General features: G+C 31.6%; 1 protein-coding gene across 1 annotated transcript in view; it reads left to right on the forward strand.

Moving 5' to 3' along the window:
* Tmprss15 (transmembrane serine protease 15) overlaps positions 1 to 16,801 on the forward strand; it is a 116,688-nt gene that overhangs the window by 14,348 nt on the left and 85,539 nt on the right. Inside the window, exons 5-6 of the mRNA XM_027929285.2 lie at positions 5,318 to 5,353; positions 13,535 to 13,666. Of these exons, the coding sequence (XP_027785086.2) occupies positions 5,318 to 5,353; positions 13,535 to 13,666 (168 nt within the window). The remainder of the gene's footprint in view (positions 1 to 5,317; positions 5,354 to 13,534; positions 13,667 to 16,801) is intronic.

A 16,801-nucleotide genomic window follows, 5' to 3' on the forward strand; every position in this document is an offset into this window, starting at 1 on the left:
ATTTGGGGTATCAAAAATAATAGAAAATGGACAACACACCTATCAATGCTTTGTTTTAATTTTTCTACTCTAGTTACTCTCCGTTCAATTCAATTCAACAATATATACATTGTAATTATTTTGATTTAGAACAGTAGAAATTTGCTAGGCTCACAATTCTTTGCTATAAACTTTGGGGCCATGTGTGTTTGGGAATTCACAGATTTTTGAAAGCTCACATCCAAAAAAAAAAAAAAAATATATATATATATATATATATATATATATATATATATATATATATACACACACACACACACACACACACCAAGTAGAATGGAAACAAATTTAGAACAACCAAACCTCAGTTTAAATAGTTTTAATACAAAAAAAAAGGTCATTCAATATAGGTTTGCCTTTAAATTGAATATATGAAAACATGCAGAAGTACAGATTTTGTACTGTTCTTTGATTTTAGAATAGTAGATGTAAAACTGCAATTCCAGTTGCTTCTCTTTCCAATGTTGGTTCGTCAAGTAGTTTCCTATACCACAATGTCTCTTCCTGCATCCTGCAACTTCTGTTCCCTGAGAAAGCTCATGTTCTTCATACCTCCCCCATGATGGCTTGCTTCTCTTTAGCATAGTTAGTGGGGCATAGATGGCCTACTTTAGACTTTTGTCTGATTCAGATTAGCTAAAAATTACTATCAGCCATTATTAACTAGAACAGGTGGTTTACCTAACAACACATTTACTCCCCACATTGATCCTGCTATATGATGTCTGTACTAACCCCATTTTACAGAATAGAAGACTAAAGCACAGATAATATCAGAAAATTGCCTAAAACCACATGCTATTTATAGTTAAATAAAGGATTCTAATCTAGGTGATCTGTTCCTAATGTGTGTACTCTTAACCCTCATTACTAGAGTTTATCTATAATGGTTTTATCTTTGAAAAATGTTCTTTGGTGGGTTTTCAGTAGTTGTTTTTCTCCTAAAAAGTTTTCTTTGTTATTTTCTTTTAGTTATTTCTTTTTTGTTTTGTTTTGGGGGATTTTTTTTTTGTTTGGTTGGTTTTTGCTATCTTTATTTAAATGTGTCTTGGTTTCTTGAGGCCTGTTTTGGCAAATAATTTGAAAGTTATGCTGACATTTATTTTCATGACTTTTCACAGTTGGACAGTTTTAAGGAGGGAAGTTTATGATTTTAGAAAATATTGAGCCAAGGATATGGCTCAGTGATAAACTGCTTGCCTAACATGAGTGAGGTCCTGAGTTCACTCCCCAGGATAATTTATATATATAATTTATTTTAAATCTTTTTATATAAATGTTATTTATTTATATATAAATAACCATGACTTTTGTCTTGAGTTAACTTAGAATCTGTTTTATAAATGCCATAGACCTTATATCAACATCAATTCATAAATATCCACAACAAGTTGAAGTTAAAATTTATTTGATTTATTGAACTGCATTAAAAGAAACTTATAAACAAGACACCAAACTTAATTCTAGGTGTTTACTTTTAATATTTTAATATCATATGATTTTCAAGTTGATTTTTTGTAAATTGATTAAGAATTTCATGCATATCTTTAAATTTAGTGAATACTGTCAAAATGAAAAATTTAAAATATTATCTTTATAAAAAATTTTTATAAATCCTATTATCTTATTCATCAATAATCTGCCACTTGTCATTTAAAAGCTGTCTTAGATCTCATATGAACAATACAAGATGAAAATAAATAAATATTGAAATGAGCAATTTAACAGGCAAGAACATTCTGCTTAGACTATGTATCATCAATACAGTTATGAATAAAATCAAATTTACTAGACCTATGGCTGATGACATATGCTTCAGTTTTCTTTGTAGCTTGTAAATTGATTCACTATACTTTTAAAACTTTTAAATATATTAACAATTGAAGAAAATGATATTTTTCTTCTTTTGTCATACATTGGAAATCTCTTTGATTTCTAGAGACTAGATATTATAAAATTAGTACTCCTTTATCCAGTGTATATACAATATATACAGTATAACAAAGTTAAATGAAATGCACGTTACAGGGCAATGGGTAAGCTGAAATTTTCTAGCACATTCTAACAAAACACCTTTGAAACTTCTTCCTTCCCACCTCCTTCAACCCATGAACAAGTATATATGGTATTCTGTTCAGAGGTGGTTTAACAATTCCAAAGTCAGTATTTCATCAGTTTTTAAAAGCTATTTACAAAAATTTTTAATTCTACTACTTCTACTTTTAAATACATCAAGCACTTCTAAATGTAGAGAAGGACTAGATATTACACATAAGATTCTGTCCACTATGCATACAGCACTGGTAGATAAAATAGCACACATAGCAATGGTTATAATCTGAGGTATCTTCTAACATGAGCATTTTGTCCTTGAACCTTTCCCTCCTCACTTCCTTCTCTCTACCTTCAGTCCGGTGGACAAGTACAGGCATGTTTAATGCTTAGAGATGTTGAACAAATTCATATCCAAAAGTCATTTACAGAGGACAAGCTTTCCTATGAATTTCAACACAAAATGTACAAAATGTGCTAATTTTACTAACTACTTGGTCATACACTGGTAACCTCTTTAACATCTAGAGACTAGATACTGCAAAATTGGTATTCATTTGTCCATTACACACACCATATACAAAACAAAGCAAAATGCACCAAACATACAGAAGGCTGATGTTTGAAAATATACAAGTATGAACACACTGACATATTACCTTTTACAATTGCTTCCTTCCAACCTCCTACACATCACCAAACAAGTACAAGCAGTATCATACTGCTCACAGAGGTGGTTTAACAGTTTGATTCTCAAAAGACAATATTTCATGTGAATTTTAGCAAAAAAAGATATTTAAAAAGTTATATTTCACTACCTCTACAAGTAATATACATTGGACACTTCTAAACATCTAGACAGACTAGATGTTTCAAGTAAGGACTCAATTTGTTCACTATATACATGACAGTCTTGAATAAACTGCACACATATAACAATAGTTCTAATTTTAAAATATTTTCACAATATGAGCATTCTGGCCCTTCACCAACCCAGTGGGCTATAATGCTTAAATTTTCAGAAAAGAATCTTTCCTAGGAATTTTAACATAAAACATACAAAATTTGTTTACTAATTCTACTTTTGTCATGAACTGGCAACCTCTTTAGAAAGACTAGATGTATAATTAGACTCATTTGTCCTTTATGTACACTAGCTACACAGAGAAGTAAAGCATAATCCATAGGCATAGGTACAACTCTTAGTCATGGTAAGCACACTGGCATGGTGCTCCCGAGGACCAATATACAACTCTTTTCTGTGAAAAACGTTTTATACTCATACTATACTTGGTTAGTAGTAGATATTATTATAGGCACAATTACTTTGTGATTGAGGTCTTCTACATGTTTCAGTGTAAAACCACAAGAGACTAATGTCACATTATTATGTGATGTAAATATTAATTATTTAATATTACCACAGAATCAATGAATAGATACTTTTCTTAAAATGTAGCACATAAAGCAAACTGTTTGCATAAATAAATTGTATAGACAGAATGTGCAAATACTGGAAATTCATCAAATGTGACACAACCATATCATGAATAGGACCATTCAACATAGAGAGGACAAAATAGGAGCTCTAAAACATCAGATGCCCTTTGAACAAACATGCAAACTGTATTCGGTGATTTGTAATATATTTACATTGGAAGCACAATTGTCAAATCAACTTTACTTTCTTCTAGCATCTTTGGAGAATTCCTCCACAACTACCGTTGTTCCTGCAACTATTTCAGGTCAGTACTTAAGACATTTTTAAGAACATGTATTTGTGGTCATCAACATCCATGGTATTTTATTCCTGTAACACTTGCTGATATATTTAGTCTTTGTATGAAAATGCAAGTATCATACATCGGGTTAGGAACAATACAGTCAGAATATCACAGAGTTCATAGTACTAGTTACTATGTCAGTGGTATACATTCTCAATTTCAATGTTCTTGTCATATTTAGAACTTTCTCTGCATGTGTGTGTGTATGTGTGTGTGTTGTTTCAAAATATGACTCAGACATGTAGACTAGATGATGAAGCCATACTGTTTGTAAAATCACTGACTATGAAAGAAAATTTTAACAGCATTCAAATGATGACTTTCAAAATTCATTTTACTCTTTGGAAAGGAGAATCCAATGTTTGATGATAACTTCCCTACTTTAGCATCTTCTTTACTCCATCTTAACTTCAATTGCTCATACAATTCAGAAATTTACTTTGTCTTACCAAGATCACACCACTACCAACAAAGTTCACTTTGGAAAACTTAACAAACTTTAGAATTAACCTTAGTTATCTTAAACTATAAAACTATTATGTTGTATAAAAATCATTAGAACTGAAACCAGAAAATTTGGCACTAATCCTGGTTTTACAAACTACCAGAATAATTGAGCACAACTATTTACCCATCTGAAAATCTGTATACAGAATAGTGTGAATAATAAAATTGTTTTGCATATCTTAGAAGTAATTCTAAATGGGTTAGTGTATAAATTATTTTAAAAATATAAATGATTGTGCAAATTATAAAAGTAATACTTTCAATATTCTCTATAATCATAGTCACCTTCAAAATATTTGAAAGACCTATTTTTAAGGTGTTAACCTGCATCAGGTTTTATATTTGATAAATATTATATCACAATTTTCAAAATAATTCTTTAGGGAGGTAACATTTTTCTACTTAAAAAGAAATGAATAAAGGAATTAAGTTACATTCTGAGAGTCAAAGGTAATTAATTGTTAATAATCAAAATCAATTCTTCCTAATTCCAGAGCCCACAATCTAAGCGTATCTCATTCTTCTATTTAAAATGCTTCTATTTAACCTAGAATCTTTAAGTCTACAGCCATTATAAAGTAAGTAAATCTTCATATTTATTTAATGATTATTGAACATCATTCTCTTCTGTACTTTGAAAATAAACATGAGGTGCAAATCTAAATACCTTCACTCTATAACTCTAAAAATCAATGAGAAGCAGAACACATGATGGATTTGTTAATTAGCCTAATTTAATCATTATACATTGTAAAATATATATCAAAACATCACATTGTACCTCATATATATATAACAAGTGTTTATCACTTAAAATAAAATATAAAATATAAAAAAGAACATATGAAAGATCTATTCTTAGATCCAGATACAAATGACATATTCTTAAATTAATAGATAATAATAATTCACAATGATATTATTTATCTTTACAGACATCCTAACAACCAGAAGTCCTCTGGCAACTACAGGTCAGTCTAAATAATAATTTCTATACATTTTTAAAAGGTTTTACTCATGTTCCAGTTTAGATCTGAAAACTCTGTAATGCCAACGCAGTTTAACATTACCCTTATTGTAAAGATAAGAAAACGGAAACATAGGACATCGTACTTTTAGATTCAGGTTTAAAGTGACAATATTTTGGGGAGCTAAAGCTTGGGTTATCTTACCTCACTCTATCACAACAAAGTTTATTATCTGTTGCTAAGGATCAATAGTATGAAAATATATTCCAGAAAGCATGATGGTTTCATCAGATATTAGGGATTTTTTTCTTTTGATTTCTCTCTCTACATACAAGTTCTGCATGCTTCTTCCTATTATCAAATTACTGGTTGCCAAACCAAGACCAAGCTAGCCTTGAAGTCATTCACTCAATAATAATTTTTTTGAATCAGTGTCTACTTTATGCCAATTCCTACTATAAATCTTTGATTAGCCAATTTATCTGGATTCCTAGTAATTTGTGCTCCCATCTTTGTGCCAAGCAACTAAAATGCTTTCCCTAGTTTTGATTTAGTCTTCATGCTAAATAGCCTATGTGCAGCCCTAATCCTTTTAATTAAACTAAATAAAGTAAAAGTTGTGTATATCTTCCATCAACTCCCATAATATGGTACTACCCCATAACCATAGAGGGGACATTTCAAGATACCCAGCAGATGCTTGAAACTGCTGATATCACTAAGCTCTATACAGATGGTCTCCAGCTTGCAATAATTCAGCTTATGATTTTTCAATTTTATGATGGTGTTGTACTATACAACCGTTCTGGTTTTACTTTCAACATAATATTTAATACATTACATGACATTCAACACTTTATTATCAAAGAGACTTTGTGTGAGAAAATTTTTCCCAACTGTAGGCTAATATAAGAGTTCTGAGCCTGTTCAAGGTAGTCTAAGCTAAGCTATGATATTGGTACATTCAATGTATTAAAGATATTTTTACCTATTATAGTTTCAATTAATGACAGGTTTATTAGGATGTGAATCTATTGTAAGTGGAGAAGCATTTATATATATAATTAATTTTATTAAAACATCTGCCTTTCTATTTTATTTCTTTATTTATTTACTTCTGTATTTATTTATTTATTTATTTATTTATTGGTGCTAGAGATTAAACCCAGGGCCTTGTGCATTTGAGGCAAGCACTCTAACAATTGAACTATATCCCCAGCTCCTTTCTATTTTATACTATTTTTTTTCTTATTTTACCTTTCCGTTTTAGAAAAGCTCTGTAAGATATCACTTTGGTTATGTCTAAATTGTCATCTGGCATCATTACTATTGTAGTTTGGGGCTATTTTAAAAAATTAGAGTTATTTGCTCTTAAGTACTGCAATATACAGCAATCTGATCAGTAGGACAGTTCCTAAGTAACTCATGAGTGGATAGTGTATAACATGTGGATACACTGAAAAAAAGGGCTTGACTCAGACCCAATATGGGATTAGAGCAGCATAGTGCAAGTCTCCATCATGCTACTTAGAATGAAATTGAGTTTAAAACTTGTGAATTGTTAATTTATTGAATTTTCCATTAAATATGTTCAGAATATAGTTGACCTAAAGTAACTGAAAGCACAGAAAATGAAAGTATGGATAAAGGGGAATTACAGCACTACTATTTTATGTAACTGAAGTCTATATTATATGTTATATATTAGAAGAAAAGAACATTTGTAAAACCATAAATATCCCTTCTTCGTAAGAGTTAATAATTCTTGTTTAAAATGGTTTGGTGTGATATTTGAAATGCAAGGTAATACATACATGAAACGTGAATCAAAATAATTTAGAATACAAGCCATCAGAACTTTAAAGCCCATAGAGAAATTTATATGGCACCATAAGCAAGCCTGCTGTTGTGTTCTGGTACAGCTACACAGCAGCTCAACATACTTAAAAACTGTCATTAAGCCCACACTCCCTCTCTAAGTTGAAAAAAATATTTACAGCATCCCAAACCAGCCTTTAACATATCTGAAGAAAAAATGCTTTTAGGATTGCTAATGACTAATTCTTTGAAGTTAAAAATAAACTAAAAAGGTAATTTACATATGTTTTAAGAAATTCCTTGCTAAAACTTTTAAAATCCAAATATCCAAATTAATGCCCATTTTTTAATTTTTATGTTTGTGGATTTATTGAATGATTCATGTCACCCAGTTACTGAGCTCCTCTTAGCTGGATAAAATGTCCTAAGAAAACTATGTGAAATGACTTAGGGGAAAAAAGAATCAACCCCAAATAAAGCAAGAAGTCCTTGAACTTCAAACAATTTTTTTCTCCCTTACTACACTAAAGACAAATCTTCCAATAAATATAGAAAATTGGTTAAATCACATATTCAGTTTCCCATGATTGGAGGAGATGGTGAATGAGGGGATAGAGAATAAGGTAGATCCATCACCTCTCCATTGTTTAAACTGCAAGAATGGGGTCAGATATGCTTAGCATGCCTTTCACAATTTAATTGAGATTTCAAATAAAATTCCAAAACAATAAAAAATTCTCAGTTGTTGAAAAGGCATGAGTGAATCCACCCATTACCTAATATTGCCAATTACTCCAGACCTGTTTAGCAAGTTAACTAGCTTCTTTTATCTTTATTTTTATTATCTGAAAAATAAAGAGTAAAAAAAATGTATGCCTTCAAGGGTGATTGAGAATTAAAAAGAGGTCATATAGATTCTACTACATCGTTGTCAACTCAGTGACTCATACATCAGAGGGTCACAATCAGTATTGGATCACTTCCCCCTTCCCCTACTGACTTGGACCCAAAAGAGAAAAATAATAATTGTTAAAATTGTAGACTTTTTTTAAAAGAAAATTTTTAAAAATCTGTTTAAATAAAATAACATGATTATATTTGGCAATGCTCATTTTAATAGAGTCACTTTTAACCAAAAATATTTAATTTCAAAACATTTCCTGTTACTGAATGTTGTGTTGTTTTACTTTAATTTGTTTTCAAATTATTATTATTATTATTATTATTATTATTATTATTATTAATACCAGGGACTTAAACTCAGGGGCACTTGACCACTGAGCCACGTCCCCAGGCCTAATTTGTATTTTATTAAGAGACAGGGTTCACTGAGTTGCTTAGCACCTCACTTTTGCTGAGAGTGGCTTTGAATTCTTGATCCTTCTGCCTTAGCCTCCCAAGTAGCTGGGATTATAAGTGAGCACCATGGGTTGGAGGAGAGGGTGGCGCACCGGCTCCAAGAATTATTATAAGACAAATAGATGGCAAAATATCCCATTCCCTTTTTCACTAAATCCATGTATTGCATGTGTTCTGAAATATACTTCTCATTTATTCCTCTCACAAGGCAAGATGGTATAGATTTATAGAGGGGAATGAGGCAATTAAACTTGAGAACTGTGGTTTCCAAGCAGTAATTTATTATGGATATGCCTTTCAGGGATGTTAAGTTTATTCTCATTTTTATATGCCTGGAAGATAGAGTTTGAGAAAAATCAACAAATGCATGCATCATATAGCTGGCATCAGTGCTATTATAAATTCTGCAAGAGAATTTTTGTATGATAACAGGTACAAAGTCCATGAGGGTTATGTTGTATTGTTCTACAGCCTTTGCTGCCAATTACTGTAAAGTTTTACTAACCCATTTGGAACACTAGCAGAGAGAACTAGGAGCTAACGTGGCATTATACAGATTGATTTTTTGGCTGCTACAGAGTGCCTAGTGGGGCTGTTGGGCAATTACTCATATGCTTGAAGGGTTTCTAGACTGGAGCTTTTTCTAGTTCTTTGTTGCTGACTGTGCAGGCATTGATTGCAGAAAAACAAAAATGTCACTATCATGGGCTTTCTCAATCTCAAACAAAATGTAATCTTGGTATAACTTCAATATGTGGAAGAGTTTGGGGACTGAAGAAAAAGACAAGTTGGCTGATTTTGTGAAGAACTTGAAATTGAACCAAAAGAAGCTAAGATAGAATCATGCCCTTCAATTTAATTGTTCCAAGACTGAGGCACAGAGGCTTTATTCCTTTTATATTTTATATACACACATATATATGTATATGTATATGTGTGTGTGTATATATATGTATACATATATATATACACACACACACTCACATATAAATTTATACACTTGAAATATTTTTCTTCTGGATTTGAGAACATAATATTTATTTAGCACTAATCACTCTCCTCTAATTTAAGATGTTCATATTCAATGATATCAGTACTTTAAAAGATTCATCCATAATAATTTCATTTGAATTGAAATGCCACAGTCTTGCTAAAAAGACTAGATTTGTTCTATCAAAGCAGATGAGAACTTCTGTAAAGTGATGTCTATTTTCTAGTATAGCAGAGTGAAATGAAATTAGTCACCAATTCAGACATTCATAGATTCAGATACTATTTATTTATTTTATTTTTCCTTTTTTTTTTTTTTTTTTTTTTTTTGGTAACAGAGGTGGAACCCAGGGGTGCTTACCCACTGAGATACATCCTCTGATCCCTTTTAAAAATTTTTTTATTTAAAGATGAGGTCTAGCTAAGTTGCTTAAGGCCTTGCTAAGTTCCAGAGGCTGACTTTGAACTAGTGATCCTGCCTCAGCCTCCCAAGCTACTGGAATTACAAGCATGCATCACCACACCTGACTAGTAGTATGTAAGCTATAGAAATCTTGGGCTAATTGGTCTTAAGTAAGTTCTGGCCACCTAGCATTATTATACAAATGAAAGGAAAGTAGAAATTCAAATTTTCCAAATTACAATTTTTAATTTTTGTATTATTATAACGTTTCTTGCACATGATTTAGAATAAATGCAAGAATTTTACTCTTATTCTCCATGCTGCCTAGCACCAGCTTGCACAATGTACACACAGGAGTTCTCTGGTCCCACATCACTAAAAATTGTTTTGACTTTGATCACTCTGAAGTAACCACATTTCATTTATGTACATACTGAATCCTCTATACAAATATAATTAGATAATTAAAATGATCTATGTGAATAATTTCAAAACAATGCAAATTTACTAATGTGTTTTCATACTATGTAAAAAAACAGTATCCTGAAGAAAAATACTCTACAAATATAAAAATATGTGCAAATCTTCTTTCTACTCAAATAAACAGTAACTAATATTCAGGTAATGTGATCAGCGGCTAATGAACCACTTATTGTATTATTTGAGTACATTTATTTAAGTAGAATTCATTAACTCCTTCCAAACATTTTCTGTTAAGAAGTACAGCTTAGTACTTCTTAGAGAAGAAGAAATAATAGGGCAGAAATTAAGGAATGAGATGCAAACCAAGTTGTAAGTCAATGAACTCTCATTTTAAGAATAGAAGTCATTTACAAAAAGACTGGCCTATGATACCTTTCTGTAACAACTAATATCTTAGTCAATCATGTTGTCAGAAACTGAAATTGTGACTGTATAAACAAGGGAAAATAGAAGAAGACTGGGTAAAATTATGATTTGACAAAATCCTGAAACTCATTATCCTTGCATAACAATTATACTTGTGTTTTCCACTTTAATTACTAAATTAGAAACTTCTGTCTCTTCATGGATCAAGTCAGCTGACGAGTACTTATGAAATAATCTGGAAAGAAATAATGAACAAAACCCAAACAAGAGTATCCAATATTTCTACCTTCCAGTGAAAATGCTTTAAAATAGACTCATTTTCTAATCCCATCATATGTTTCTATTCTAGTCACTATTGTGACTAAACACCATTAGTAATTTAACTGCCCATCACTTACACTTGCTCCTTTTCCACCTCCTCTGGTCTTGGTCAGGAACTCATTTGATCACTGAAGCTCATCATTCTGTTAAATCGCAATTCATTCCAAGCCCCATCTCTTCTGCCCATAAGAGAATTCAGCCATTATGAAGGTCCACCTGGGGAATTGAAACAGCTTCTCCACTGCTCTCATCTTTCCAGTTGATTCTCCACATGACCCCAGAATTGCCTTTATGAAACATGGGCTGGTCACATCACACAAGTATAAGAAAACTTTCTATGTCATTTCCTGCAGAAAAGCATTTCTAACATTTAACAAAGATTAAAAGGGCCCCTAAAACCTGGCACCAAATCCCCTTCCTGTTATAGGTTCCATTCTTTTTTCTAGATAGCTTAGATTCATCTGGTTTCCACATAGGGATCTGATTCTGTCACATCATCACATACACCTATCCTCCTGGTTCCCTTCTAACCATCCTTCAAAATCTAGTTTAAACACAACCTTTTCTGGGATGATATCTTTAATCCCTCCTTCAGAAGAAAACTAACTCTTGCTGCTCCTACAACACTTTTTTTAAACATCTTTTAAAAAAATTAATGAACCAGTCTCCCACTAAACTCCAGGCTCTGTGAGAACAGAGGCTCTTCCTTACTCATCCTCTCTTCTTTGTCCCTTAAAGTTCCATGACACAAGTAGTAGACAATAAAGAGTTGTGGAGCAAATGAGAGATCAAAGGGTCCCAAGAGCTATCTTTTGCCCAGGTTTGATCTATTGTTCAACAGAGAATGGGCAGAGATGGGAAGCCTCTGGAAGTGACGCTGTCATGAGAAGAATAAGGACAGCCAAAATTATGTATCTTCCTAGCTATCTCCCCAAATCTACTCTAAGTTCTGAATACACAGGATCCTATTAACAACTGTTAAAATAATACGAAATTTCAAGTAAAGTTCTTTTTCCCCATCTATTTGTTTATCGAACATTTATTCAATACTATCAATTAGTATGCCTTTTCCAGATTGGGACTCAGTGATAATGACTCTTTGGATAAATAGCTTTTATATATGACAATTCTAATAAATTCTACTTTGGGAATTATTAAATAACATTTTATTATTCTTTTATTCTCTGAAATGGGATTTTCTGCCATTTTTGAATGACTCTGATATTTGGTCCTATTTTAGATGTTAGGTGTTCCATAAATTTCCCAATGGTTTATGTCCATTTTAATTAGAGTCAGTTACGAAAAGCTAATTTAGTTGTGGGGTGTGTGTGTGTGTGTGTCTATAGTAACCCTGTCTATGAAAGTTTTTAATCAAGTTTTACCTCAGTAGATTAATTGACATAAATATATATTTTTTATTTTCCTAGTTGCTTTTGGAGCATAAGAAATGCTAGTATGCTTTATGGAGCATAACAAATTTCATAATTTCAAATTTTTATATTTTTAAAACCCAGCAGATGGCAGTACAGTTCTGGCTTTAAGACTAAGACCAATAACAAAATAAATGCTATTGAGTTAAAGATTTCAAAATCTTTAGGCCATCATTGTTATTATAGTTAGAGAAAAAAATATTCAAATACCCACATTACTCTGAAAACTAAAACCATGTTTTATCTTGTGGATATTTGAGAATATTTCTGATTTTTAGAGTTGCACTTAAAATTTTCCAAGACAATTTCTAGATGTGAAATGTGTTTCTTGGTGCCTCTCTATACCTACATATGAGGAAGTGGGCAGGTGAAGGGGAAGACAGGCTGAGATCTGTAAGGTGATCAGATCCTGGTCAGATTATGGCAAAGAAACTTGCAGGAGTGTATTTTTATCTTATCCTCTAAGAATCTCTGATTCAAGAAGCAAAGAGATATGAAACCAAAATAACCATGGGATTCTTCATTGCTGAATGTAGCAATGTACTGAGAATATTAAATTTGTTATCTTACTTTAAAATGTCTTTCATTGATGTATTTTTATTCTGCAGAATGTTTATCACTAGAATCCACTGTATTTACAAATAATAAGTTTAAGAATAAATGAAGTGCTTACTAGATGCTGCTGCTGATAAATTCCCCATACAGTACAACAATGCCAGGAGTTATAAATATTAAGGACTAAATTCTAAACTCTAATATTACTTTATCAAGCTTAAAATTTTCATTTTAACATTTACAAAGAAATTTTTTTCAAAATTTAAAATCTTCTATATTCAAAAATACTTTATTCATAAAATGAAATAAATATTTCTATTGGAAAGTGAAGTATATACTCATTAAGGAGGTAAATAACAAAAAAAAAATAACAAATGTTTGAACATTGTACATTTTTCACCAATTGGAAATTAATTCTACAGTACAAGCTTATAATTTAAATCTTTTTATGTTTTTAAGGAAATGCCTCAATAGAGTGTCCACCTGGCTTCAGGCCTTGTGCTGATTCTCTGAAGTGTATTTCAATTGATTTATTTTGTGATGGAGAAATAAACTGTCCAGATGGTTCCGATGAAGACAATAAAATTTGTGGTAAGGTCTCCCACCTGTTCTCCCTCCCCCTTCCCTGTGTCCTCTCTCATTCTGCATACACACTCATCAGACATCTGAAAGTATTGAAGAATGAGCTTTTCCAATAGCCATGTGTATAATTTCATACAAACTCTAGAAATAATAGTACTAATATTTCCCTAAACTTTATTACATAATGTTAAAGATGTTAATTTTACAGAATTCTTCTTCATAACTGTAAAAGAACTCTGTGATTAATTAATTAATTAATGAGAGATGAGAGGCATCCTTTTCATCCCTTCTCTATATTAAATTATTACTAATTCTATAATAAAATTGAATTCTTATATTTGTCATTATATTTTTTAATATTTTTTTTCATTTTTTTCAGTATCATATTTTAATAAGCCTTTTCCCCTACAGTTTAACAGCATCTAATCCAGTAAGCACCACCCAATTTTGATTGTTGCTTTTGTTTGCCTCTTGTAGTTCTGGCAGTAATGCAAACACTAATAATTAACAATTTATTGTCTTATGATAAAACATCTATGTTTTATTTGTATATTTAGCATTTATTTTAGTGTTATTATTTTAGTATTAGTATTAGTATTAAATGCTTCAGTAGCATATAACAAACATGACTTTAAATGATCAAAAATATTTTCTCTTTGGTTTATTACTTCATTTTATAATTCAGTTCCATTTAGAAAAGTTTATTAGAAAACTATTTTGGTAAATTTTTTGCTGTTGTGACAAAAGACCTGAGAAGAACAATTTAAAGGAGAAAAAGTTTATTTGGGGTTCACAGTTTCAGAGATCTCAGTCTACTGACTGCCAAATCCATTTCTCTGACTGGAGATGAAGCAGAACATCATGACAGATGGGTGTGGTGGAAGAAAGCAGCTAAGAACATGGCCACCAGTAAGCAGAGAGTTCCACTCAATAGGAATAAAATATAAACCCTAAGTGCAGGTCCCCAGTAGCCCATGTCCTCCAGCCACACCCCACCTACTTACAGTTATGACCCAGTTAATCCATATTAATGGATTACTGCACTGATTAGATTAGGGCTCTAATAAACCAATCATTTCTCCTCTAAACTTTCTTGCATTGTCTCACACATGAGTTTTTGAGGGACACCTAATATCTAAACCATAACAAAAGCAATATCTAACTGGATAATTTATCTTGATATGTGTCATACTTAAGAAGATTACCACATAAATGTCAGCATGAATTAGTCAGCAATGTGAAGAACCATTTGGATAAACTAAGTAAGAATTTATTTTTAAAATATTAAACAAAAAACATGTACCTTTTCTCCTTTTTTAATTTTTCTTTCTTGCTTCCTTTTGTTTTTGATATGGTTTATAATTAGTTTTTAAATTGAGTGTGAATACAGTTAGTTCCTGAAGTGTGTTAAGGGCACAGTTTCTATTTGCTGCACTTGCCTCTCCTATTATGTTACACTTTTTTTCATTTTGCTTGATATCAATTGAAGATGAATGTTTCAATGAGGAGCCAAATGTTTTAAATTACCTCTTCACTGGGTACATATTTTATAAGATGGGCAGTTGGTCTGTTTCCCAGCACCAACCCAACAAAAGGTAACTCTGCTAAAGAGACTTCCACTCAGCAACCCAATTCAAATGTTCTTGGAAAAAATTCAAAGCTACAAAGTTTAACTATGTTCTGTGAAGTGCACTCAGAATATATTGGTAGAAAGTGCAGGCTACAGAATATTTTTTAATCTATTTATATAACTAAGTTACTCAAAGAGGGAAAAAAAGCGATCTTTTTTGCTATAGTTTTCACAGATTTTCTGAAACCTTTTCAAGAGAATGATGCAAGTGTGCCATCAAGAGGTAGCAAAGGTGATGTTGCTTTTTATTTCAAAAGTAAGAATGAATGTCAAAGACAGACACACAGCATTAAGCCTATGTAATGATGATCAATAACTTAAAGTGAAAGAGAAAGCATAACTAATATATTAGATGAATTAAATAATCATATCATATATCACACCTATAATTTTGTCTCTATTTTCATGGAATTTATAATTTTTATAAACAAGTATCAAAGTATATCAAAAAATAACAATGAAAGAGTGACAATTTGTCCCCCAAAAAGTTTTAAGGCAATGATTATTTTTCAAAGTCCTTATAAACTCATCAGGCGAGCTTCAGTTTTAGAATTAATTAGCTAATTTTTCTTTAAAGACATAATCAAACTGCACTATTATTTTTACTATCATAGAAGCTTTATGATTATTAACCTTAGTATTGATCAGCTTTCCATGTGACTGTCTTTAGCCTCTGTATCATTATTAATTCTCATTTTCCCAATTATCATATTTGCATTTTAAAGTTAGCCTTGCATATATTGGAAAATAAATTTGAATCATTTGTGAATTAAGGCAGTGGAAAATTCAATCAATTACTCTATCTTTATCTAGTGGGAATTCAAGAGTCTAGTTGTATTCATTTCAATTATTGATGGTGTGCAAAAAGGCCCAGTGGACTTCATTGCAGCACCAACTTAAACTTTAGTAGCATAATTTCCACCTCAAAGCCCTTGTCCATCAATCTACAGTCACAGAAAAATGCATAACATTAAGAGGTTTTGTCCATATGAAATTAACCTTTGCCCTGTCTCTTACTCATTTATTTTGCTCCAGCTGTGAGCTCTAATTTTAGTTTGTGTTATTAATAGAGTCACATTAATGTTGACTTCCTCACACAGCTTCTTTTTTTAGTCTTTGGTTATTTAGGTTTGCACAACTTATAGCTGACTATAGCTAAACCAAGATTTCTTTAAATTGTTTTTCACTTTTGATTAGAATTGCATCAGCAAGAAAGTTCACTTTTTAGCTGACCTGTGAGAAGAAAAGATGCTGACTCACAGTCTTTAAGAGAAGGTGCAGGCCTATTTAAAAGTTGTAGAGTGTCCTCAAAATTTGCATGCCTCGTATGTATGTGTATAATAGACCATTGTGGATGGGGATAGGTCATGATTGATTTATATACATCTTGGAGAATTCAGTGCCCCGACCAAATAAGCACTAGGTAAATATAGAACCAGCAGGGGGAGCTCTCAGTACATACCCTTCGGAATCCCATCCCACTACAGGCAACATTTCTGATAACATAGAAGAAT

The sequence above is a fragment of the Marmota flaviventris genome, chromosome 8 (assembly GCF_047511675.1).
Source record: "Marmota flaviventris isolate mMarFla1 chromosome 8, mMarFla1.hap1, whole genome shotgun sequence".
In the NCBI taxonomy this organism is placed as follows: Eukaryota; Metazoa; Chordata; class Mammalia; order Rodentia; family Sciuridae; genus Marmota; species Marmota flaviventris.